At 38.5% G+C, this 24559-nt stretch overlaps 1 protein-coding gene across 1 annotated transcript; it reads left to right on the top strand.

The window, feature by feature from the left end:
- Window positions 1-6378: 6378 nt before the first annotated feature.
- On the top strand, window positions 6379-11651 carry LOC107771797 (uncharacterized). Its single transcript, XM_016591244.2, has 3 exons — window positions 6379-7103; window positions 10082-10269; window positions 10555-11651. The coding sequence occupies exons 1-3, from the start codon at window positions 6500-6502 to the stop codon at window positions 11122-11124; spliced, it is 1362 nt and encodes a 453-aa protein (XP_016446730.1). The 5' UTR covers window positions 6379-6499; the 3' UTR covers window positions 11125-11651.
- The last annotated feature ends 12908 nt before the right edge of the window (window positions 11652-24559 follow it).

The raw sequence follows: 24559 nt of genomic DNA on the forward strand, positions 1-24559 counted from the left end.
GAAGGGATATTTCGTGGAACATTAAGGTCAAATTGGAGTTGTTCTTTCTGTTTAAAGGTAAGGAACCTCTTACTCTATATATATTTAAGATTATCCAAGTTGCAGCTAAGTCGTTGAAGCTAGAACTTGTGAAATATATATCGAAAGGCTTGATAGTAATGTTGTTAGTTGGTGGACTATTTTGGAGGCTCAATATGATTATTAATGATGTTGTTTGGGCTGTTTGGTGATTGTATTGACTTGTGGGAAGTCATATAAATAGGGGAGGTGCTGTCCGTTTCATCGTAAAATAGGTTGTGGTCGATACATAATAGTTACGACGCTTAAACGATAATGATAGTGTCATTTGTCTTATTGTAGACTAAGGAGTCGTGACATTTGCATAGCTTGAGGTTGGGCAGTATATACAAGGTATGTGAGGCTATCCCCTTCATTCTTTTGCACGACTCCGATTGTACATAATGTATCGAACAAGCTCCCAAAGATACTCTACTCTTAGAAGCTAGCAGTACTTACATTGCTGCCCTTCTTATGAAACGATTGATATTGATGTTACTTCTCTTATTCTTATATTATCAATGTTGTTGGTAGTTCCTGATTCTTATAAGATTCTTGATGAAGAGTTAATCCTAATAACGTGTACGAAGGATACCGACCTTACGTCACTCCGAAAGGTTCAAAATGTGATTCCAATGAGTCCAGCATGCATCATATATATGTATCTATTTTACTCTACCGAGCCGCGCTATAGTCGGCCGGGTATGGCACCTATTGTGCAACCACTGATCAGTTGGGTTTTACCGAGCTCCACGTGGCCGGGTATGATTCTACCGAGCCCTATGATGGCCGGGTACGTTTTACCGAGCCTATTACGGCCGGGTACGATATGATGATGATGATGCCCACAAAGGCGTATGTTTTAAAAGTTTATGTATATATATATATATGTATGTATTATGTATTTCATGTCAGTAGCCCTCAGAGGTACCCAGATGTCACAGGTTGTATATTCTCTATCACTGTTTACATTATTGTTCTTACTTATGCTTTCCTGCCTTACATACTCAGTACTTTATTCGTACTGACATCCTTTTTATTTGTGGACGCTGCATGTCGTGCTGCAGGTCCTGATAGACAGGTAGACGCAGCTCCCCCATCACAGTAGGCTATCCGGTTCAGCGGTTATTGGCAAGGTCCCTTCTCCGGACTTGCCGTGGTCTTGGTATGCATTTTTGTTATAGACATTATGGGTATGTCGGGGCCCTGTTCCGGCAATGTTGTAGCACTTATGTTCTTTTAGAGGCTCATAGACAGGTGTCGACTCATGTATGGTTTGGAATGCCTTGTCGGCTGATTTTTGTTGTATAGTCTTTCATGGCAGCATGGTAGCTCGTACCTTATATATAGTTTCTTGATAGTCTTGTCGTCCCATGTTATGTATGTTCATGACATTATCTTTCATTGTTGGATGTTCATGATCCATGTCTACTATTTATATTGATCTTGTCGGCCCTTAAAGATAATAAGGAATGTTAGATAAAATGTACGTTGGTGCTCGGCAAGTATGGCCCGGGTGCTAGTCATGAACCTCCAGTTGGGTCGTGACAGAGGCGACTTGGGAGGTCGAGAATGATTTACGCAGCTGTTATCCACACTTATTCACCAGCTTAGGTACTTTTTCTAACTCCGTTCGAGGACGAACGTTTGTTTTAGAGGTGGAGAATGTGATGACCCAAAATGTCATCTTTAAATTTAATGATTAATTATGTGATCTAAGCACTATTTACCATTACTCGACTTGAGTGTGCAGTCCATAAAAAAATTTCAGAAAAGTTTTCAGTTGAAAAATGGATTAAAATATGAATTAGAGCTTTAAAACTCAACAGAGTTGACTTTGGTCAACATTTTGAGCAAACAGACTCGGATCAGTGTTTTGACAATTTTGGTAGGTCTGTATCGTGATTTGGGACTTAGGTGTATGCCCGGAATCAAATTCCGAGGTCCCTAGCCAGAGATATGGAATTTTGATAAAAAAAATTAAAAGTTTAAGTTCAAATAGTGACCGGATGTCAAATTATGTGCAAACGACCCCGGAATAGAATTTTGATGATTCCAACAGCTCCGTATGGTGATTTTTGGACTTAGGAGCGTGATCGAAATTTTATTTGGAAGTCCGTAGTAGAATTAGGCTTGAAATGTCAAAAGTTGAATTTTTGGGAAGTTTGACCGAGGGGTTGACTTTTTGATATCGGGGTCGAAATCCGATTCTGAAATTTTTTATAAATCCATTATATTATTTATGACTTGTGTGCAAAATTTGAGGTCAATCGGAATTGATTTGATATGTTTCAGCGCAAAATATAGAAGTTGGAAGATTTGAAAACTCATAATTCGATTCGATGCGCGATTCGTAATTTCGGCATTGTTTGGCATGGTTTGAAGCCTTAACTAAGTTCATATTGTATTTTGGGACATGTTGGTATATTTGGTTAAGGTACCGAGGGCCTCGGGTGGATTTCGTAAGGTTAACGGAATGAATTTCGGACAAAAAGGAGTTGCTGGAATTTTTCTGCTGCAGAAGCTGTTTTTGGACAGCAACCGGTGCAATCGCAGAGCTGACTTTGGAAGCTTATATCTCGAAATCTATAAGGAATCTAAACATTTTCAAAACATGAAAGTTGTAGCCCTTTGATTCTAGTTTCCAGAATAATAAACCATTTATCATTCAGACATTTATACAAAATGTTATGATCGATTGACTGAAGCTGCTACTGCAGATTTTTGCTACAGCAGTGTGCATCGCTAGAAATTTCTGCTGCACAGGGCTGACTTTGGGAGCTTATATCTCGCAATCTATAAGGAGTTGGGCTATGAGCAAAACATAAAAGTTGTAGTACTTTGTATCTAATTTGCAGAACTTTAAACCGTTTGGCAGTTGGAGTTGAGTACAAGAAGTTATGATTGATACACTAAAGGCTGTCGAGGAAGAGTTTGATGTTTTCAACATAAGCATGTAATGATCCAAAAGTCCATTTTTAGTTCTAGAGATCGAAATTCGATTTCGAGACTTTCAGCATTTTGATAATGAATTATAGGAGTGATCTGAAAAGTTTGGTCTAATTTCATCAAGTCACGATTGAGTTTTAAGCGAGAAATATGAGTTATTTGTTTAACGAGCGAAATTGGTATCGTATTGAGCAAATGAGCTCCGAATTGAGTTTTGATTGAACGAATGGGTTCGTAGTTTTATTTGTGACTCATAGGAATAAGAATCGTCGAATTCCGAGTTCGTATGATGGAGTTAGAGCTTTTTTAGTGAAATAAAACTATTGGTGTAAATAGTCCTGGTGTGCACCTTTAGTGACCAGATATGACACATTTAGCGACGGGATTGGACTTTTAGCGACCGGAATAGTATTTTTGGGGCAGAAACTTAAGGATCAAAAATGGTCATTTCCTTCATTTCGTTTTGGAGTTTTGGAGCACGGTTCTTGGGCGATTTTGAGAATTTCTTCAAGACTTCAACTTGGGTAAGTGTCCTATATCCAAATGTGATTATATTTCATAAATTCATCGTCATATTCATCATTTATTTCGGATTTAAATGGAAGAAATCAAGATTTTTGTAAAATCTTCCAAAAACGAAAATTTAAGATTTGGAGGTCGAGTTGTTATCGGATTTTGGTAAAATTGGTATAGGTGGACTCGTAATTGAATGGGTTGTCGGATTTTATAAGTTTCACCGAATTCCGAGATGTAGGCCCCACGGACAAATTTTGAGCTAATTTCGAATTTTAATGAAAATGTAATATTTTCTTATGAAAGTGATTACTATAATTTTTGATGACTGTATCGAATTAATTATGACTAGATACGAGTCGATCGGAGTCGAAAATTCGAGGAAAAAGTATAATACTTGTTAAATTAAAGCAAGTCAAGGTAAGTGACTTGTCTAACCTTGTGTGGGGAAAATTTTTCCTAGGATTGGTATTGATGTAATTATTGAAATGTGTTGAAAGTCGTGTGCACGAGGTGACGAGTGTGTACACGGGCTAAATTGCGAAAGATTATATTTTTAAATTATGTAGATCACTGTTGCGTATTTATTAAATTATTTTATCTTGTTATATTCTTCATCATTGATCTGAGATGTATACTTCAAATTTGTTTGATCTTTTCTTACTAATTGTTTTACCTGTTTAGTTGAAACTTGGTTTCTTTTATTCTGTGCATTATTTGGAGGCTGATTTTCTTTAAATTAAGTATTATTAATATGAAGTATTTGACATTTTTAAACTTGATATTGAAGCAACGTAGTAAAGATTTTAAAATATTATTTTCCTAAATTATTTACTCAAGAATATTATTGATGATTTATTTTGGCATGAGCCGTGAGCTCTTTATTGTGGCAAACTATTATTGATGATTTATTTTGGCATGAGCCGTGAGCTCTTTATTGTGGCAAACTATTATTGATGATTTATTTTGGCATGAGCCGTGAGCTCTTTATTGTGGAAAAATATTGTTGTTGAATTATTTTGGCAAGTTAAATTATTTGAGCACTTGAGGTGCAAATTGTGATATATTGTGATATTGATACGCATGCGGTGGTATAAGGTCTGGGTGTTGAAACGCATGCGGTGAGATAAGGGTGGCTTGATACGCGTGGCTAGTAGGGAAACTACTAGAAGTCATGCGGTGTGATAAGGGTGGCTAAAACGCGGGATGCTATTTCGGAAAAAATATTTTCTTTAAATAAATTGTGAAGGCTCCCGCGGTGATATAAGAAAATGAGATATTGTAAATTTATTTATGATTTGGGACTACGAGGCGGTACCTCGGGAGTGCCCTTGTTGATACTGATTTATGACCGTAGTTGCCTTTGATTATTATTGTGATTTTCATAAAGTTGAAGGAAATTCTGTTTTGATTTTCACGAGATATTATTTGCAATTATTTGGTGTCATTAAATGTGACATACTATTTGATTCATTTTCAATGTCATTTTATTTTACTACATTGATAAATATTTTACCATGCCATTATTATATTCCAGTAGGGCCTCACCTGACCTCGTCACTACTCTACTGAGGTTAGGCTTGACACTTACTGGGTACCGCTGTGGTGTACTCATACTACGCTTCTGCACATCTTTTTGTGCAGATCCAGGTACATTTTACCAGCCTAGACGTCATTGAGTTACCTGCGCACGAAAACTTCGAGGTATATCTGCCAGCGTCCGCAGACTCCGGAGTCCCCTTCTATCATTTTATGTTGCTTCCTTATATTTTATCTAGACCTTGACATATAGAGACATTGAGAATAAATTCTTAGAAGCTTGTGACTTATTTCTACCGGGTTTTGGGAGTTAAAATTGTTTGAATTGTAGTTTATTTATTTCAGATATTTATTATTATTCCGCATTGATAGGCTTACCTAGTCTTAGAGACTAGGTGCCATCACGACATCCTATGGAGGGAATTTGGGGTCGTGACATTGAAATTGTATTTGGACATGCATTTTATTTGAAGAAAAGTTGAAGTGAGCGGAAGAAAAAAAAATTTAGGACATTTTTTGGGAACTTAAAATTTTTTGAATTTTTTTCCCCCCAAAACATGATCATATTAATAAACAAATATTGTTTTCAAATAAACAAATAATAGTTTGCGAAACTCATAAACTTGAAACAACTTTTTATTGTGCTATTTAGGAAACTCTTTTGTGTAATATTCCCAATTTTTTCAAACATTTGTTGAATTTGTCTTATAATTGTACTTTACCCCAAAAAGAAATTTAGCTCCCGCGTGGACATAATTTTTTTTAAAAAGAATTTTGAAAATAATGTTTGTTTATATAATTGATCAGTTTTTGAATATTAGATGAAAATCTTTTCACCAACTCACAAGACTTTAACTTTTGTTTTCAGGTAAAATGTATGTTCAAACACAACTTGAACTTTCAAAAAATTATTTTTTAATATAATTTCACAACTTAAATTTATGTCCAACCGTTAGCTTAGATAAACTAAAGATTAAAGTTATAGAAAAAGCAACTTGGGAATTATCACTTTTAGCTTGCGTCCAAAATTATTTAAATTTAGTAATAAAAAAAATATATAAAATTTATATAATTTTTATGTATAACATATATACTCTTCATACATACAAAAATTTTGAGAGTAACTATAGAATATCATTTTGCAAAGCAACCTCTATACGGTGAGTGAGGCCGATTCCCGAATCGTCATAACCGAACGACCCACAGAACCATTACAAGTCACCTACCAGAGAGGCAGATAAGCTCATAGTATGGGCCCCAAGTCCACGTCACCTAAATACCAAATTGCTTTTAAAAAAGAAAAAGAAAAACAGAAAATCAAGCATCGTCATCACCTACTGCAAAACCTTTTTCAAAATTCAAACAATCTCTTTTCCTTTATTCTTTCTTCTTCCTCGATCCAATCATATCATATCATATTATACAGAATAAAAGCGGTGCCATGTCATGGTTGGCTCGTTCCATAGCCAACACTCTCCGTCTCGACGACGACGATGAAGATGAAGAAGAATTCAAACACAATTACCAAAACGACGTCGTAACACGTGCTGCCAACTCATCATCCACTACTTCTTCTCACGCCGTTGACGAAGAAGATTCCTCCACTTACGAAGAAATCGATTTGGAAGATCGATCCAATAATTATAATAACGATCACAATTCCGATGATGATGATGATACCCATAACCGCGGCGTGAAGGAAGATTTATCTGAATTCACAGAAACCCTAACGCGCCAACTATGGGGCGTCGCTTCATTTCTCGCTCCTCCACCACCTCCGCCTTTACCGCCTCGAAATTCGGATTTATTCGATTCGGATCGGAACCGGATTGAGGAATCTGGATCAGTTGTTGGATCCGAGGACGAAGAGGCGGAATATGTTGGAGAAGGAGCTGGTTATTTTGAGAATTCGGGTGATGAAGTGGAGGAAAGCGAAGGTGATGCTGTTGGAGTGACAGAGGAAGTTTTAGCCTTTGCTACGAATATAGCTCATCATCCGGAGACTTGGTTGGATTTTCCGTTAGCGGATGAAGAGGAATTCGATGGTTTGTATATCGTCCTTTCTAATTATATTGGTGTATTGGAGTTTTGCTAATCATTTTATGATATTGTGGTTTGGCTGAAATGTTAGTTGATTGTTTAGTTTTTTGGCTACGATGAAGTTCCTGTAGCTCATTTTATGTTGGCAATAGAATTTATGGCTAAGTATGGACAAGTAGTTTCACTGATTGATAAGAATATAGGCAAGTAGTGTGAGTATAGAAGACTTTTAGTTTGAAAGTATGAAACTTTATGTGGTAAACTTGAACTTCTAGACACACTTGATAAGTGCACTGCTGTTTGTGAGAGTTTGTGGTTTGTTCTAATTAGGACTGGTCTAAAATCCAATTACGAAATTCAGTGATGTGCCTAGAAATGTTTATCATTTAGTTGTGTTAGAGGAAGTAAAAAAAAATTAAGAACTTGCAGGAGTTAAAGTGAAGCCTGAATTTTGTCTTTGTTCAAGTAAATTAAGCCAGCAGCTCTTACTCATTTGGATCAGTGAGAGAGTTTAGCCAAGGATATATTTTTGGAATAGCTTTAACTAGAGCCTAGAACTTTTAGCTTTTAAAGTTACTGAATTTATGTCTAATCATATGTCTCAAGTTATGCCATCCTGTACCTATATGCGAAGTTCTTGTTGTGTTGTGAGTAGGCTGTTTTGGTCCTTTTGTCAGAAGCTTTTCCCTTAGATTTCGTCTACGATGACTCTATGAGTCTAATACCTTAAACAATACATATGTCTCTGAGTTGATTATTCCGTCTCTGATTCTAAACACTTTATGCGAGATAATAGTTAAATAGAAATTGTTTGCTTTTCTTTCTCTAATTAACAGGAGAAGATTAGAAATTCTTTTGTTAGTAGGAAATATAGAGGACTTACAGCATATTTCATTTTTTTAATGTTGTATAATTTTGGCCTGAGAGGAATTTAGAGGAGGAACATGATCAGTGAGGTTTCATTGACCCAACATCTTTAGGATTGAGGCATAATTGTTGTTGTTTTAATTAAGAGGAGAAAGTACCCTGTGACTTTATCCCCACAAGATCTCTGCTCACCCCTGTAACCCCTCCCGCCCAACCAACAAAAAAAAATGTGGGGAGAGAGAAATGGGGGACCGGAGGGGGGGGGGAGAATGTGAGGGGAGGGGGGGAACTAAAATAGGAGTCCCCTTCCTCCTCCTTCCCTGACCAGCTTTCCCTGAGAATACTTGGAACTCTTGAAGTTATGATACAAGCAAGCAAAGAAAGTACAGATATAGATGAAACAAAGGTCCAAGTACAGCAGTGGCAGGATTCTTGGGAATGAGTCTCATGGAAAAAGCTTGAAGTGTGTGGTCTGAATAAAGTGCAAAATTCTGCAGCAGAGATACTTCCTTAGGCCTTAGCACATTAGGCAGTGATCATATCTTTCAGTATCTAATTGTAGCTTCCAGCATCTCATTTACATTTGCAGAATTGACTTTCTTAATCCACATTTGCATTTATAGAGATTTTCTTTATCCGACTTCTGCTGGTAACTTACATAAACATCTATTCAGCTAGAAGAGCAATAATTGCACTCAATTTAAGTCCACCCTGATTTACTTAAAGCAATTTTTGCATTTGAAGTAAAGTTCTTGCAATAAACCTCCAGCACCAAGTTTCTAGAAAGGGAGTAAAAAAGAAGAGAGTGAGCCACAATGAACAAAGGGAGGAGAAGAACAGAGTAAGACGAAAATCTGAGCATTTCCTCTGTTTTTTGTGCTGTCAGGAGAGATGATTGCTGTCATACACACGCAGAGAGAGAGAGAGAGAGAGAGAGAGAGAGAGAGAGAGAGAGAGAGAGAGAGAGAGAGAGAGAGAGAGAGGGAGGGGGAGGAGGGGGGGTCTCTTGCCATAATACCTTTTTGTCCCTGTTTTAAGCCAATATCCATTAAAAGGGACTTCTCTGGTGCACAGCTTATGGTATGAGAAAAAGAATAAAAGAAGAGATGAAAGCAAAAGACGGGAAAGAAAATAAACCTATTATTTTAAATAAGAACAAATTTTGTCCCAAATGAAGGCAATGTTCAGTGCATAGTGGGTGTTCTTAATGAAAAATTGATATATCCTGAATGGTACTCAAATTGGTTCAGTCTTTTCATGAAGATTGAAGCTATAGAAGAAGGCTTGGATGAATTTTTATATTCGAGTTAAGTAGAAATCGGACACTTTAGTAGTTGGAAAAAAAGGTCTCCTATCGAATTCATTATATAAAGCTATAAAGCATGTTGATCTGACACATTGAATATTGTAGACTTTACCATTTAAAGGAACAGGTCATTCTTTTTAGGTGGACTAAAATAGGAAGTAGGTCAACCAAAAATGGTGTAAGTGTGAGTAACAATCTTTTTTCTTTGTGATACATCGTGTGAGTAACTGTTTAGTTGGAAGCAAAAGTTGCAAGTAATCGAAACAACAGAATTCGCATGCTGTATCCAAGATTATGAGTCTGCAGCATGGTTTGAGGTCTGCTCTTTGTATTCTATCCTTTAGTATCATTGGATGAAGGGTTGGCCTTTTAAGTGACGTCTCAAAGAGTTTATAGCAGTCCTTAAGTTGATTACTCAATTGTTTGACTGAATAAAAACATTAATGCAGTAAACTGTCATGTCTTTGGTTGGATAGAGTTTTTAATTCACTTCCAAAGATCAAGTAGTCAAGATCACTGCCTTTAGTAGATAGTTTCTTACCTTAATCTGTTCCTAGGAATCCAATAGCACCCAGTTTAACTTGTTAACAATTAAACTTTTTACTTGTGCAGTGTATAAGTATTTTTGGTACAAAATGTAAAGGTGATAGTTTAAAACTTATTCCTAAAAAGAAAATATCACATAAAAATTTAAAGTTGTATGGTTAAATGAACTTATATTTCCAGTTTTGATGACGATCAGATCTTGAGGTCCTGATTTACTTTAGTTATCTTTCAAGCACAATAATTGAGTTTTTCTCCTTTGTTTAGATTTTGAGCTCTCTGATGCCCAACTGAAGCATGGATATGCAGTTGAACGTCTGACGCCGAGGCTGGCTGCTCTCCGAATTGAACTTTGCCCTGCTCATATGAGTGAGGGTTACTTTTGGATGGTCTATTTTATTCTTCTTTACTCAAGACTGAACAAGCATGATGCTGAGCTTTTGTCTACACCTCAGGTTTGTTAATATCATGCTGCCTGTTTACAGAATTATCATTGCATTGTGTAACAAATTGAATGGGAACTCAGCTAGCCCCATCTCTTACCTTTATTTTCTTGTATATTTGGCATTTTAAAAAAACAGCTTTTGGAATTGGTATCCTGAAGGCAATTTTCTTTTCTTGGGGTTGGGGGGAACTTAATTGTTCATCCGGAGAGCAGTTCCAGAGATACAACTTATACATACTTGACTTTTTACATGAGCTGTCTATGTGCACTAACTTTGATGTTTTCATTTCCTTAGCTTGTGGAAGCGAGGGCTATATGGATGCAAGAGCTGCAAAAGAAAACAAAGCCAGAGTCAGATTGGTTTGGGATAGATACATTTCACGCAAAGGAGAGCACGTATTCACCTCGTGGCGACTTTGAATCAAACTCATCTGAAGATGCTCACTCTAGATATGCTATGCTCCAAAGAACATTCACTTTTGAACCCCCAACCTGCCATACTAGTTCTGACACTGAAACTGAGAAGCACTCAATTGAAAATACTGAGATCCAGTTTATTGACAAGGCAGTTATTGAAGAGGATCCTCCAAGCAAAATAATTGAAAAGGAGGTGGTAGCTGGTCCATCCTTTAAACCACCGATGTTTGATTATGACGAGCATGAGGATGACTGGCTGAAAGACAACTCTGAGTTAGAGGGTTATTCGGGCAGTGCTATTGTGAATGAGGAGGATGTTTCGTTTAGTGATCTCGAAGATGATACTGATTACACAATGCCCATAAAACCCAAATCAGTGTCAATAGATTATAACACAACACTTAATACCTCGCGAGTTTATCTTCAGCTACCTGGAGATTCTTATTAATCTTATTAGGTGAACCCACCTGCATGCCGACCTCTGAGTAATCTGGACTCCTAGCAACAAATGCTAACTCTCAATATCTCCATGGTTCAGGCATGTTAGGCTGCATCTTAACCTGAGAGCTTGCAGAAGTCAGCACTTCATGAATTGTGTAGCGATTGTGCAATCTCTGCTTCTCATGGTTGTTGTGGTCTCACTTTTTGAGGTTGGTCATCCCAGATTCTCATTGTCTCTTGAACCTCTCAGAAAATCGATAGCAAGATGCTTCTTTACCTGCACAGTATAGTGTAAGGCAATAAGCAGCATACATTTTATCCACCTCCATTCTTTGTTGTGTTTGAGGTCATAGCTTAATCGTGACCTAGGGAGGGTATGGTTGCAAATTCTCAAAACTGTGTTTGTATTTGTACATATACATGAATGTCTCTTACAGCTTGACATTGCCGAGTAACATGGTAATAGATATAGTGGGTGTCATATAATGAATTTATGTTATTGCATATTGAAGCATATCCCTTGTTTGGCTTGTTCATCTTTCCTCTGTCTTGAAATGCATCTATTATCATGCAGCTGCAGATAACCAGGCATGCTATTTACTGCATAGGGCTGCCCTTTATTCTCTTAGGGGTCGTTTGGTATGAGGTATAAGAAGATATAGTGTTGGTATAAAAATTTAATACCACATTAATACTTTGTTTGGTTAGCAAGCTTGGTATAAGTTACACCGGGATTAAAATTAGTACCGGGATAACTTATACCTTCTTAGAAGTTATGCAATTGTCATTTTTAATACAACATACCAAACAGTGGATAAAAAATAATACTAGTATAACTAATCCCAACATAAGCCGTATTCAAACCAAACGACCCCTTAAGGGTATAATTGTAAGTGATAATAAGGAATTGCTAAAGCAAAATGAAACCTTGTTCCTGCCTCTTTTGCTTATCTATATATTCCCTCAAAATTGGCAAAAATGAAAGACGCGGTATGCATTTCATTATACTGAATGTTCCCACTGTCAAAAGTTCCGAGGTCATTTTTACTATTACCACTAATTGTGAAGGACTTGTGAATGTGATACAAAGATTCGTCAACCAGCACATCTGTGGCAAATTTAAAGTGAATCAGGCATACGAGAACGGGAAACAACAAAGATAGAAAAAGCACGGAGCCAGCTTTTTTGCTTCAGTTTGTTCAGTAGTTCGAAAAGTAATTACACTTTATCGAACTCTTAGCTCTTTTCTGATCAAAATCAATTATAAGATGGACCTCTTTTCAAATTTCTTATTCTTGCGGTACTATGAGAAGCAAAAAGATTTGTTGTTCCGTTTCTAATTAGACATGCGCTAATTGGAGTTCATATGCATAATTCTTTTTAAAAAAATTTAAAGTTCATATGCCCTTTTGTTTTCCGTCCCGTGTGCAATACTAGATTCTGCACTGAAAAGTATCACTTTATGCACTAAACAAGGAAATATATACAATATTAGTCAAACGTGCCATGCTTACTGTAATAGGTACTTAGTACTATACACATTTAAAAAGTCTTTTGCACTTCTCTTTTTTAAAGTCAAAACAATTTTTTTACTTTTAAGATGTATTTTGGACTCTAGATGCATTTTAAATATTAAAATATCAACATTTTTGTTAGAAGCATTAACAAATGACATACACAAAACTTTTTCTTCATCTTAAAATATAGCAACTTCATGGATAGTATTACTTATAAATATACCAGTATAACTTTGATCTTCATTATATTTAAAAGCAATAATACGTTTTTGCATACAAAAATTATCATTTATCCAATGACATGTAACAGCCAAATAATCATTTTCGTTAATAGCATGACCAATATAAGAAGTAAGAGAAACTCTACAAGGAAGACTAGCGAACAAATAACGTATATATGTCTAATATTGTCCAAAAAACCTAAAGATATCAGATCTACAAGTACTTCTAGGAATACCTTTAAATAAAGAGTTATAAATTCTTTGAATATTAGTTACAAATTATGGTGAAGCAGCAAAGCTAAAAGGTAAACAACCTAAAACAATCATTTTAGCTAATTCTTCCCGATTTTTCAATATATCGTATTTACCCAATAAACCGCCATCACCCGAGTTAAGTTTTTGTTGGCCAGATTGTTCATCAACACCCGATATAATAGAGTGGTTATCTATCATGGGCCTACGAAATTGACCCGTTCCCTCTTGCTTACCTCATGTCTCATGTTTATAAATGTCCCGACAAATAGTACATCTTACATAATCTTTATCTTTTTTTAGTATTTCAAAAAGTTGCCAACACTTAATTCTTAATCTCAATTCTTTTTAATAGGGAGAGTAGGTCTACCTATATTACGGTTACCATGACAACCACCCATAGTATTTGACTAGCAGTATCAGGTGTAGGTGGTGGTATTTCAAGATTATCAGGTGACTCAATATCATCTAAATTATCATATATACCATAATCTTCTTGAAGTTGCTCATAGTCTACATTTATATTTTCAGGTGAACTTTCAAAAATATGTGTAAAGCTACTAGAAGAACCATCACCACCTCTTTTTTTATTATAGAATTTTTACTCTTACTAATACCACTACCACCCCTATTAGTGCACGTTTTTTTTTGGCTGCTCGAAATATATCTATTATGTAAATTAAATTAAAAAACTAAATTAATAATTCTAAATAATAAAATCAAAATAAACACCAAATAAGAGGAAGAGATGGAACGAGTATACCGGGAGTCCGAATGCCGCACTAAATTTGATATCATACTTCAATTGATATTTGATGATACCACACTTCACTTGATAATTGTAATTTTGTAGTGACTACTGTAAATAATTGATAAAACTTAAAATGATAATTAATTGAGAACTTGAGAGAAATAACAATTCAATAATCAAGAGAAAATTAGAGTAGAAAAAAAGCAGCAAGTTGTGAGAAAAAAATGAAGAAGATGCAGGCTATTTATAGTTTTTAAAAGGCTAAAAATATAATTTATCAATTAATAGGGGATGAGGGTGAGGGATATTTTATTAAGGGGTAACCTAAATAGCTAAAAATGCAAAACAAGGTCGTTTGCCAACAGTCATCTCAGATTTTGACTGTTGGCAACAGTCAGATTTTTTTTTTAAAAAAAAAAAAATTAATTTTCTAACGGCTACCGGGCTGGAACCCGATTAAAACTCGTTAATGGGTTATCGGCTATCCAGATTCCGGAACATCGGTAGCCAAAAATAGCCCGTCCCATCCGGAACAACCCCCTATCCTAACCAAACCCCCCACCTTTTACTAGGTCGGACTGACCCAGACTGTATCGGATCGAACCGGTTTGTTAGTGGGCTGACCCATCCCGATTAAAACCTTTAATTTTGGGATGGAAAGAAATTTACGGGAACCAAATGTGTAAGTTTCATTAACATCTCCAACTACGTACTAATGGCTCGAAAAATAGCCTTTAGAAAGTAGGTGCTTGATTGAAGATGTCTCCCACCGTAATAAGCCAACAGTGGGTACGACTGTAGAGGCTGGTCTCGAGGCCCCTCGAGATAGAGAAAATACCCCAAGTGATCCACTTGGGGCAATATAAATTGGAGGCTCCCCGCTGCTCCCTTCGTTTTTTGAGGAGATGATTCAAGAGGCTCGGGCCTTGAAGACCCCTTCCATCGAAGGAGCCCTCGGAAAGGAGGACCACTTCCATGATTACTTTACTGGGGTCAAAGATTCTACCGGCCTGAGCGACTTGGAGGTCTCGAGGAAGGACTCGGGTGAGGCATCGAGCCTTTTCAACGAAGCGCAGCAAGCTCTGAATCGGGTAAGCCTTAACTCTCTTTGTTGGTATTACCCTTGTGTTTATTTTTTTCTTCCTGACTAACTTCTTTTCTTTTTTCTACGTAGGCCTCAGCGTTTCATCGGGAATTATTTTCTCGGTCTCGAGCTGAGTTGAGTCGGTAAGAGGCCGACATTCAAAGGCTTAGCGAGGAGAGGAATGCCATCATCCTTCTCGGTGGGCAAAAAGAAGAAAAGATCAAAGACCTCCGAGCCGAGTTGGCCATGACTCACAAAGATCAAACCGACCTGATCGAGCAGGTAATAAAAATCTTAAACGCTCATGGGCTCGATTCGGGAATGGTGGATAACATTTCAATCTCACAGCTGTAGCAAAAGGTCGAGAGGGTCGAGCAATTCCGCGAGGAGGTCGACTTGATGAAGGCGGAGACTTTGGGGTGGAAAAAAAGTATGTACCGCTTTGCTGCTGAAAAAGAGGCTGCTCGAGCCCAATTTTCATCGGTCGAAAGTCAGCTTCGAGGCATGAATGAGAAGAGCCCGGCTCAGGAAAAGAAAATAGAGGAGCTCGAAGCTCGGTTGGCTTTCGAACTTGCAAAGGCCAAATCTGAAGCCTAAAAGGCTAAAGCCGAGGCAGATGCAATCGTGGCCGTCTACCGGGCTGATGCTGAAGTTGCTTAAGTCCAAGCGAGAGAGGCAGCCGAGACCGCTCAAAATTGAGCACATTGGATTGCTGAACTCGCCAAATGACAATCGGAGGGAAACCTTCGAGGAGATCCAAGTTAGAGGTTTCGATCTTACCGACAAGATAATAAAGGATAGAGAGCATGAAGCTGATGCTGGAGCGCTGGCCTCCTCCTCTGATGATGATGACGCCAAGAGCAAGAACGAGTCCGAGAGCGAGGGGTACCTCGATGGAGAAGAAGCTGCCCCCGGAGAAAATTAGGAATCTTAGAATTTTTCACTTTTGATCTTTTGTGTAGGATCCTGATCGGACCTTGTAAATATTCTCATATATATAAATATCTCTTTCCGACTTGTCTTTATCTCATTTTCTGCCTTGTGAAAATTTTGTTTCATTCATGCCTTATGAAAATTTTGTTCATAAATTCGAGGCTTAGACAATATGATCGAAGCCGGACTAGTGTAGTTTTTATAATCAAGTGAGTACTTGCTCGAACTCGGAGTAGGGTGACCCTTAGATTTTAATTGAGTGAGGATGATTTCTCGTACTCAAAAATAAAATGGCCCTTTAGGCTCTTGAATTAGTCTGATACGGCCATAGTAAAAAAAATGGCTTTCTCCCCCCTTTTGGCTTGAAAAGTTTATTGTTTAGTCATATAAAATCTGTTGTGCCTTAGCATGAAATAAAGAATTTGTTCGAGTTCAAACGACTTTGTACACATTAGGATTTTCGAGGGTCGATATTATCGAAACTCTTAGTAATTCAACTGAGGGTAGCCTTTTTAACCGGTTTATGAAAATATTTGAAGGCATATTTTATAACAGAAATCAGACGTCTCTGAACCGTGTTAATTTGGCCGTAGCCTTTAACTTGGGATTTACATTTTTGGGCTTTTTCCCCTATTATACTTTGAACTTGTTCGAAGTATCAGTCCCCAAGTGGGGTGGCCGTGGCCTATAAAATCGAGGGTTGCCTTTTTTTTGAGGTCTTACGATATCGAGGTTTTAGTAATTTGATTATATCGATTATTTGGATGGCAGTCCTAGAATGTGGGGTCAATTGTTCGAACTTTAGTTTTGATCGGCCCTTAAGTCAGTTTCCACAACAGATCACAAGCATGACATTGTAAAGTAAAAATTTCTCTAAGGCATGAAATATCTAGCAAGGAAAAAATACTTTTTTCAATAGATTAACATGCGTACATGTTTGCCATCAGGGCTCGAGTAATCTACATAGTCATGGTTCGTTCGACCGTTTGACCCTTACAAAATTTTCCGATAGAGACCTTGTCGGCACGAAGTATTTTCCTATTTGAGGGTGATGCCCCCCATTATTCGAAGTTGATTGTAAAGGAGCCTCGGATACTGTTGAATTGCTCTAAGTTAGCATGAACAATGGTTGCCTCGTTAAAAACCTCGCCGGAAAAATCCATTTGGGACAAAAATCGGTCTAAGGGGGGAAAAATGCAACGCATGCTTTCAGACCTAAGGACTTTGTGTTTGACGAATCCTTCAATGTATTCGATTAAACGCATGCAAATGGTTAATATAAAATATAAATAAAAATAGAGAAGGTCGTACCTTAGCAGTAATATCGTTTGAGAAGTGATATATTCCAATTGTTTGGTAATTGTTCGCCGTTCATCGTGCCAAGTTTGTAGGATCCCTTTCCGATGATATCGAGGACCTGATACGGTCTCTCCCGATTTTAAAGTGTCAAAGATTGGCTCTTCGATTGTATTACATTTCGATCCGCTGTTTCTGTGCGGCCATCCGAACGAAGGCGGCTTCCCGTTTTTCATCTAGCAATTCGACGCTTGTATTCATAGCCTCATGATTTGACTCTTCTGTTGCATATCGAAACCTGACGCTAGGTTCCCCGACTTCAACCGGGATCAAGGCTTCGGTGCCATATACTAAAGAGAACGATGTTTCCCCCGTACTGGATTTTGACGTTGTTCGATACACCTAAAGGACTTCGGCCAATATTTCTCTCAATTTTCCTTTAGCGCCGTTCAATCTTTTCTTTGGATTTTGAATGATGGTCTTGTTTGTCGATTCGACCTGTCCGTTCCCCCTAGGATGATATGGCATCGACAGGATCCTCTTTATTTTGTGATCTTCGAGAAACTTTGTCACTTTGCTGCTGGCGAATTGCTTTCCATTGTCGCATACGATCTCGGCAGGCATCCTGAATCGGCATATAATGTGGTCCGAGATGAAATCTATGACTTCTTTCTCTCTAATTTTCTTGAAAGCCTGTGCTTCAACCCACTTAGATAAATAGTCAGTCATAAACAAAATAAATTTAGCTTTACCTGGGGCCGATGGTAGAGGGCCGACGATATCCATTCCCCATTTCATGAATGGCCATGGGGATAAGACTGAGTGGAGTCACTCTCCGGGTTGGTGAATCATCGGCGCATACCTTTGACATTTGTCGCACTTTCGAACAAAACTCTTTTGTATCCTTTTCCATATCGGCCAAATAATATCCTGCTCTGATGACTTTATGAACCAATGATTCGGCGTCGGAATGATTTCCATAGGTGCCCTCATGGATTTCTCGTAGGACGTAGTCGATATCTCCTGGTCCCAAACATATTGCCAATGGTCCATCGAACATCCTTCTATACAGTGTTCCGTCTTCGTCCAATGTGAATCGTGCGGCCTTCGTACGTAGAGTCCTCGATTCCCGAGGATTCGATGGAAGCTTCCCGTTCTTTAGGTATTCGATATATTTGTTCCTCCAATCCCAGGTCAGACTTGTGGAGTTGATTTCAACGTGGCCTTCTTTGATTACTGACCTTGAAAGTTGTACGACAGTCCCCGAGCTAATCTCGTCGTCTTCGACTGATGACCCCAAATTTGCGAGGACATCGGCCTCGCTGTTTTGTTCTCGAGGTACATGTTGTAGGGTCCATTCTTTAAACCGATGTAGCGTAACCTGTAGTCCAAGTATCTCTGCATTCGATCTTCTTGAACCTCGAAGGTTCTGTTGACTTGGTTTACCACAAACAGGGAGTCACATTTGGTCTCGATGACATATGCTCCCAAACCTTTAGCTAGCTCGAGACCTGCATTCATGACCTCATACTCGGCCTCGTTGTTAGTTAACTTGGCAGTTTTGATAGCTTGTCTAATTGTATTACCCGTGGGTGGCTTCAAAATGATACCTAACCTAGACCCATTCACGTTCGAAGCACCGTCTGTGAAGAGGGTCCACACCCCCTATGATGTACCCGACTTTATTAATAGCTTCTTTTCGACCTCGGGTACGAGGGCTGGCATAAAATCGGCCACGAAGTCCGCCAAGATTTGAGACTTGATGGCCGTTCGGTGTCGATACTCGATATTGTACACACTAATATCGACGGCCCATTTGGACAATCGGCCCGAAAGTTCGGGCTTATGCAAAATATCGCGAAGGGGATAAGTAGTCATCACGCAGATCGGGTGACAATGAAAATATCGTTTTAATTTCCTTGAGGCGCTTATTAGGGCAAGCGCTAATTTTTCTAAGTGTGGGTACCGGGTCTCGACCTCATCTAAAGTTCGACTAACATAGTAAACGGGAAATTGCGTATCTTGCTCTTCTCGAACTAGGACCCCACTTACCGCAATTTTCGAGACTGCTAAGAACAAGTAGAGTTGCTCGTCCACTTTCAGAGTATGAAGCAGTAGAGGGCTTGAGAGGTACCGCTTTAATTCTTCCAATGCTTGTTGGAATTCCGGGGTCCATGCAAAATTGTTCTTCTTTTTAAGCAGTGAGAAGAACCTGTGACTTCTATCTGAAGACCTTGAAATGAATCGGCTAAGGGCGGCTATGCGCCCTGTTAATCTTTATACGGCTTTAACATTATCCACGACTGTGATGTCTTCGATTGCCTTGATCTTATCGGGGTTGATCTCTTCGATACCACAAAGCCGAGGAACTTACTTGAGCCGACCCCGAATGCACATTTCTCTGGGTTGAGTTTCATGTTGTATTTCCTTAGTATATCGAAGGTATTCTACAAATGTGTCAAATGGTCCTCTGCTCACAGGGACTTAAATAGTATATCGTCAATATAAACCTCCATTGACTTACCTATTTGTTCTTCGAACATTCGATTTACTAAGCGTTGATAAGTGGCACCATAATTTTTTAGTCCAAATGACATTACATTATAACAATAGGTGCCGTACTTAGTGATGAACGGAGTCTTTTCCTGATCCTCCAGGTTCATATTTATTTGATTGTACCCGGAGTAGGCATCGAGAAAACTAAGGATCTCGTGGCCGGCTGTGGCATCGATCATGCGATCGATATTCGGCAGAGGAAAAGAGTCTTTAGGACATGCTTTATTTAAATCTTTATAGTCTACGCACATTCTAAGTTTATTTCCCTTTTTAGGGACTACGACTACGTTAGCTAACCATTCGGGATATTTTACCTCCCAAATGGATCCTATTTTGAGAAGTTTGATTGCCTCGTCCTTGATGAATGCATGTTTTACCTCGGACTGGGGCCTTCTTTTTTGTTTTATCAGGCGAAACTTCGGGTCCAAGCTCAATCGATGTGTAGCGATTTTCGACGGGATCCCTTTAGATCGGGTAGATGCTCGATCACTATGACTTGCTCCAGATCCTCGACTGTCGATTTGGTGGCGTCGGAATCCTCGGGGGTTATGAAGGATCGAGGGATCCAGTAGTCATCGTCCTAGTCCGTTCCCTGCTTCCCCGACTGAGTCGAAGCTGGTGGCTGTGGTTGCTATTTAGCTTCCTGTTTTCCTTTGGACTCTGATCCCTTTGCTGACGAAAGCGCCGATACCGGTATTACTTCATCGACCGGGAACATCTCTTTGGCAACATGTTGTTCCCCATGCACAATTTTTACTCCATCCGGTGTTGGGAACTTTAGCATTTGGTGAAGGGTTGAGGGGACCGCCCTCATATTGTGAATCCAGGGTCTTCCGAGCAGTGCGTTGTATCTCATATCGCCCTCGATCTCATGGAACTTTGTATCTTGAATAGTTCCGGCTACATTTATTAGTAGGATGATTTCACCTTTAGTTATTTCACTCGCCATGTTGAAGCCATTGAGTACCCGAGTTGCGGGTACAATCTGATCTTGTAGGCCGAGATGCTCCACGACCCTCAATCGAATAATATTGGCCGAACTTCCTGGATCAATTAAAACACGTTTAACTTGAATTTTATTCATAAGGATAGAGATTACCAAAGCCTCATTGTGGGGTTGTGAGATCCCTTCTGCTTCATCATCATTGAATGATAAAGTGCCTTCTGGCACATAGTCTCGAGTTCGTTTTTCCCTGGTGATTGATACTTTAGTGTGTTTGAACACGGGCCTTTGTGGAATATCGACCCTACCAACGATCATGTGAATCGCGTGTTGTGGTTCTTCCTGCTCGTTTTTCCTATTTGTATCCCTGTCTTTGAAATGGTTTTTCGCTCGGTCTCTCAAGAATTCTCGAAGGTGACCCTCATTGAATAGGCGTGCCACCTTCTCCCTTAGTTGTCTGCAGTCTTCGATTTTATGACCATGTGTAACATGGTATTTGCATATTTGATTGGGGTTGCTTTAGGATGGATTGGTTTGTAAGGGTCTGGGCCATCTAGTATCTTTGATTCTCCCATTGGCTGACACAATACCTGATGCGTCAATGCTGAAGTTGTATTCTAATAATCGTGGTGCTTCTGTGGAATTGGCGTGTTTATCGAAGCCACTTTTGTTCATGAGCCTTCGAGAGCTCTGTCTTCGATCATTCCTTCGATCATTTCGGATGGGATTGCGTCCTGGGCCGTTGTTTCTACGATCTTCATTGTATGGTTGATACCGATCTTTGCTCGACCGGGGTTCTCTGACGATATCCCTTTGAGTTCTGCCGACGAGCTTATTTGGATAAGCGGAACCGTAAGGGGTCCACAATTGATCATCCTCGACCCTGATCTTTGACTGGTACCGATTATGTACATCGACCCAGTTACCGCTGGATATTTAATTAAATTCTGCTTTAGTTGTCGTGATGCCACCGAACTTTGTTCGTTCAAACCTTGAGTAAAGGCCTGAACAACCAAATCGTCTGTGACCGGTGGTAGTTCCATGCCATCCATCTAGAATCGAGATACGAATTCCCTCAACATTTCATTGTTTTTTTGTTTCATCTTGAAGAGGTCCGATTTCCTAGTCGCAACCTTTATTGCTCCGGCATGTGCCTTTACGAAGGAGTCTGCAAGCATGGCGAAGAAATCGATGGAATTAGGCGGCAAATTGTTGTACCATATCATTGCTCCTTTCGACAAGGTTTCTCCAAATTTCTTCAGTAGAACAGATTCAATATTATCGTCTTCCAAGTCATTTCCTTTTATTGCGCATGTATAAGAAGTGACATGCTCATTAAGGTCGGTGGTCCCATTGTACTTAGGAATTTTTGGCATTAGAAATTTTTTCGGAATGGGTTTCGGAGCTACACTTGGAGGGAAATGCTTCTGTACGAATTTCTTTGAATCCCTACCCTTTAGAATCGGCGGTACCCCCGGTATTTGTTCAACCGGGGAGTTGTATGTCTCTACTTTCTTGTCATTTGTCTCGATTTTCTTTTCTCCCGATTCAATCCGTTTAGTGAGCTCCTCGAATATTTTCATAATGGCGGGGTCAACCCCCGATTCGTTGGCATTCGACCTTTCCGGCACAGGCTCGGTCCTGTGAACGACCTCTGGTTCGATCTTACTCGGTGTTCGGTGTTGATTTTGTAGTTATGCTATAGCGGCTTGTTGAGCTTGTAATATTTCGAATATCAATTAGAGGCTAACTCCACCATCTTCTCCGCCCTGCGTACCTGGACCACCTGATCGAACTTCCCTACGTACACTACCTTCGGGATCAACGCTCAAATTTTCATTTAGGGCGACATGTGAACTGGCATCGACGGGATTTGCAATTGGTGCTCCCTCAAGGTCAGCCTGAGGCACCTCGATTCCTGGGGCGGCTATGTTGTCATTTTCTCCGTGAAATCCGAGGCTGTTGTCACCATGTGTAGGCACTGCTTGTGAGTTTGACATGTTTATCCTGAAAATAAAGTTTCTTACGAGAACAAGTGTAAAGCAGTATGTGTTATCGGAATCAGTATTAAGAAATCACTATTATCCTTAGCCCCACGGTGTGCGCCAAACTGTTTACCCTTAAAAATTAGATAACAATTAAACTTATAATGTGGTTCTAAGGATATGTGATTTCACTTAATACCGATAGATAAATATGAAGATTAATAACAGAAATGAACTATAAAGTAAAGCGAACCAGTATTGAAACGGAAGTCAACCTTCGAGTTAGGGTGCCCTCGAACTGATTGATACCAAAACAGTTAAAAATAAAGCAAGCTGATGAACAAGAGAGTATAAGCTAAAGAGAGAGCATTATATTGGCTTTTTTATGTCTGTCAACCGTGGCCTACAAATTATTGGAGCCCCCTTTATATAGTAGAGGAATCCTACTTATAGTATGATTCTAATTACAGAAGGAAATCTCATGATTAGCTAATTAACCGTTTCTCATTTGATCCGTTCCGAGATTTAAGCCATGATCCTCGACCAGTCACCGAGGTTTACGTCGTGATCCTCGACCAGTCACGAATATCTCGCCTTTCTGTTATTATGCTATCTTCGATCTTGCGATCGTTTGTCTCATTTGGTTTCGATCGCTACTAGCCTCGATCTCGACAGGTATCTCGGTTCTGAACTCGGTACCTAGTTCTCATGATTTAGTCTGTTCCGTTATGAGGCCGTCATTCGATACAATCTCCCGATCTCGGTCAAATAATAAATCGAGTGGGCCCGATTTTAACCGTATACAGCCTTATATCAATTGCTTTTTCTATTCCAATTTTGGAGGTGAAACTTTTATTTGATATATCTTTTTTGCTAGTTCGCCTTCAGCTAATTTCTGTATCACTTGGTTAGGTTGTTGGAGTTCATTGAATTCTTTAGCTTTTTCTTAGGTTGTCGAAAGACTTAACTAAATTCTCGTACGTCAATCAAAATTCAATTTTTACGTCCAAATATTAGATTCAAAATATCTACATCCACTAATATCATGTTATTCTTAACCACATTCCCTGACCATTGATATTAAATTTAAAAATTCTTTCAAGTGCTAATTCTAAGGGCTAATAATCTTCTTTTTTACTTCAATTTGAGTTCTTTCAAATCTTCTCTAACAGGTGACATGCAAATCAAAAATAAAAATTCTATCACGTGAGAATTTATTAGGAAAAAACCAGAAATAGTTATATTTACAACTGTTAATTAAAAAATAATCACAGTTTCAAAAGTAATTAAAATTTAATCATTTTTCATGTAAAGATAAAATCTGAACAAAAACACTCTTAAAAATCGAGAAATATTCCAACATAATATGATGGAGTTCGAATTTTTTATATATGAGCTTCCAACATAATATGGTGGAATTTTATAATGTACTGAAGTTCCATCATAATATACTGAAAGTTTATATGTTGGAGCTCATCTCACATATTATGCTGGAATTTTTCATGTGTTGGAGTTTCAACATAATATGTTAGAAGTTTATACGCAGGAGTTCCATAGTTCAGCATATTATGCCGTAACTTTCCGTATTTCAGTAAAACAGTAGTTATTTTTCAATGACTTCGCAAGCGCTGGCTAATTTTTAATCATCAATCTGAAAACTAACTAGGCCTCGCTATTTTCACGAATTTATTTTATCATATTTTTCTTCTTATGTGATTTAGTTGTACAATATCAAAGAGATCCATAATTCATTATGTCATTTACAAAATTTTGCTTATATAAGCAATGAATTAAAAGAACCAACCAGAATCGAAGCCATAAATTAGGACGACATCAAAGTCACGTGATCACACGTGCAAATATGGCCGGCGGGTAGTTAAAAAGACACTGCTCCTGTGGATATT

Source organism: Nicotiana tabacum, chromosome 12 (assembly GCF_000715075.1).
Source record: "Nicotiana tabacum cultivar K326 chromosome 12, ASM71507v2, whole genome shotgun sequence".
Classification (NCBI taxonomy): Eukaryota; Viridiplantae; Streptophyta; class Magnoliopsida; order Solanales; family Solanaceae; genus Nicotiana; species Nicotiana tabacum.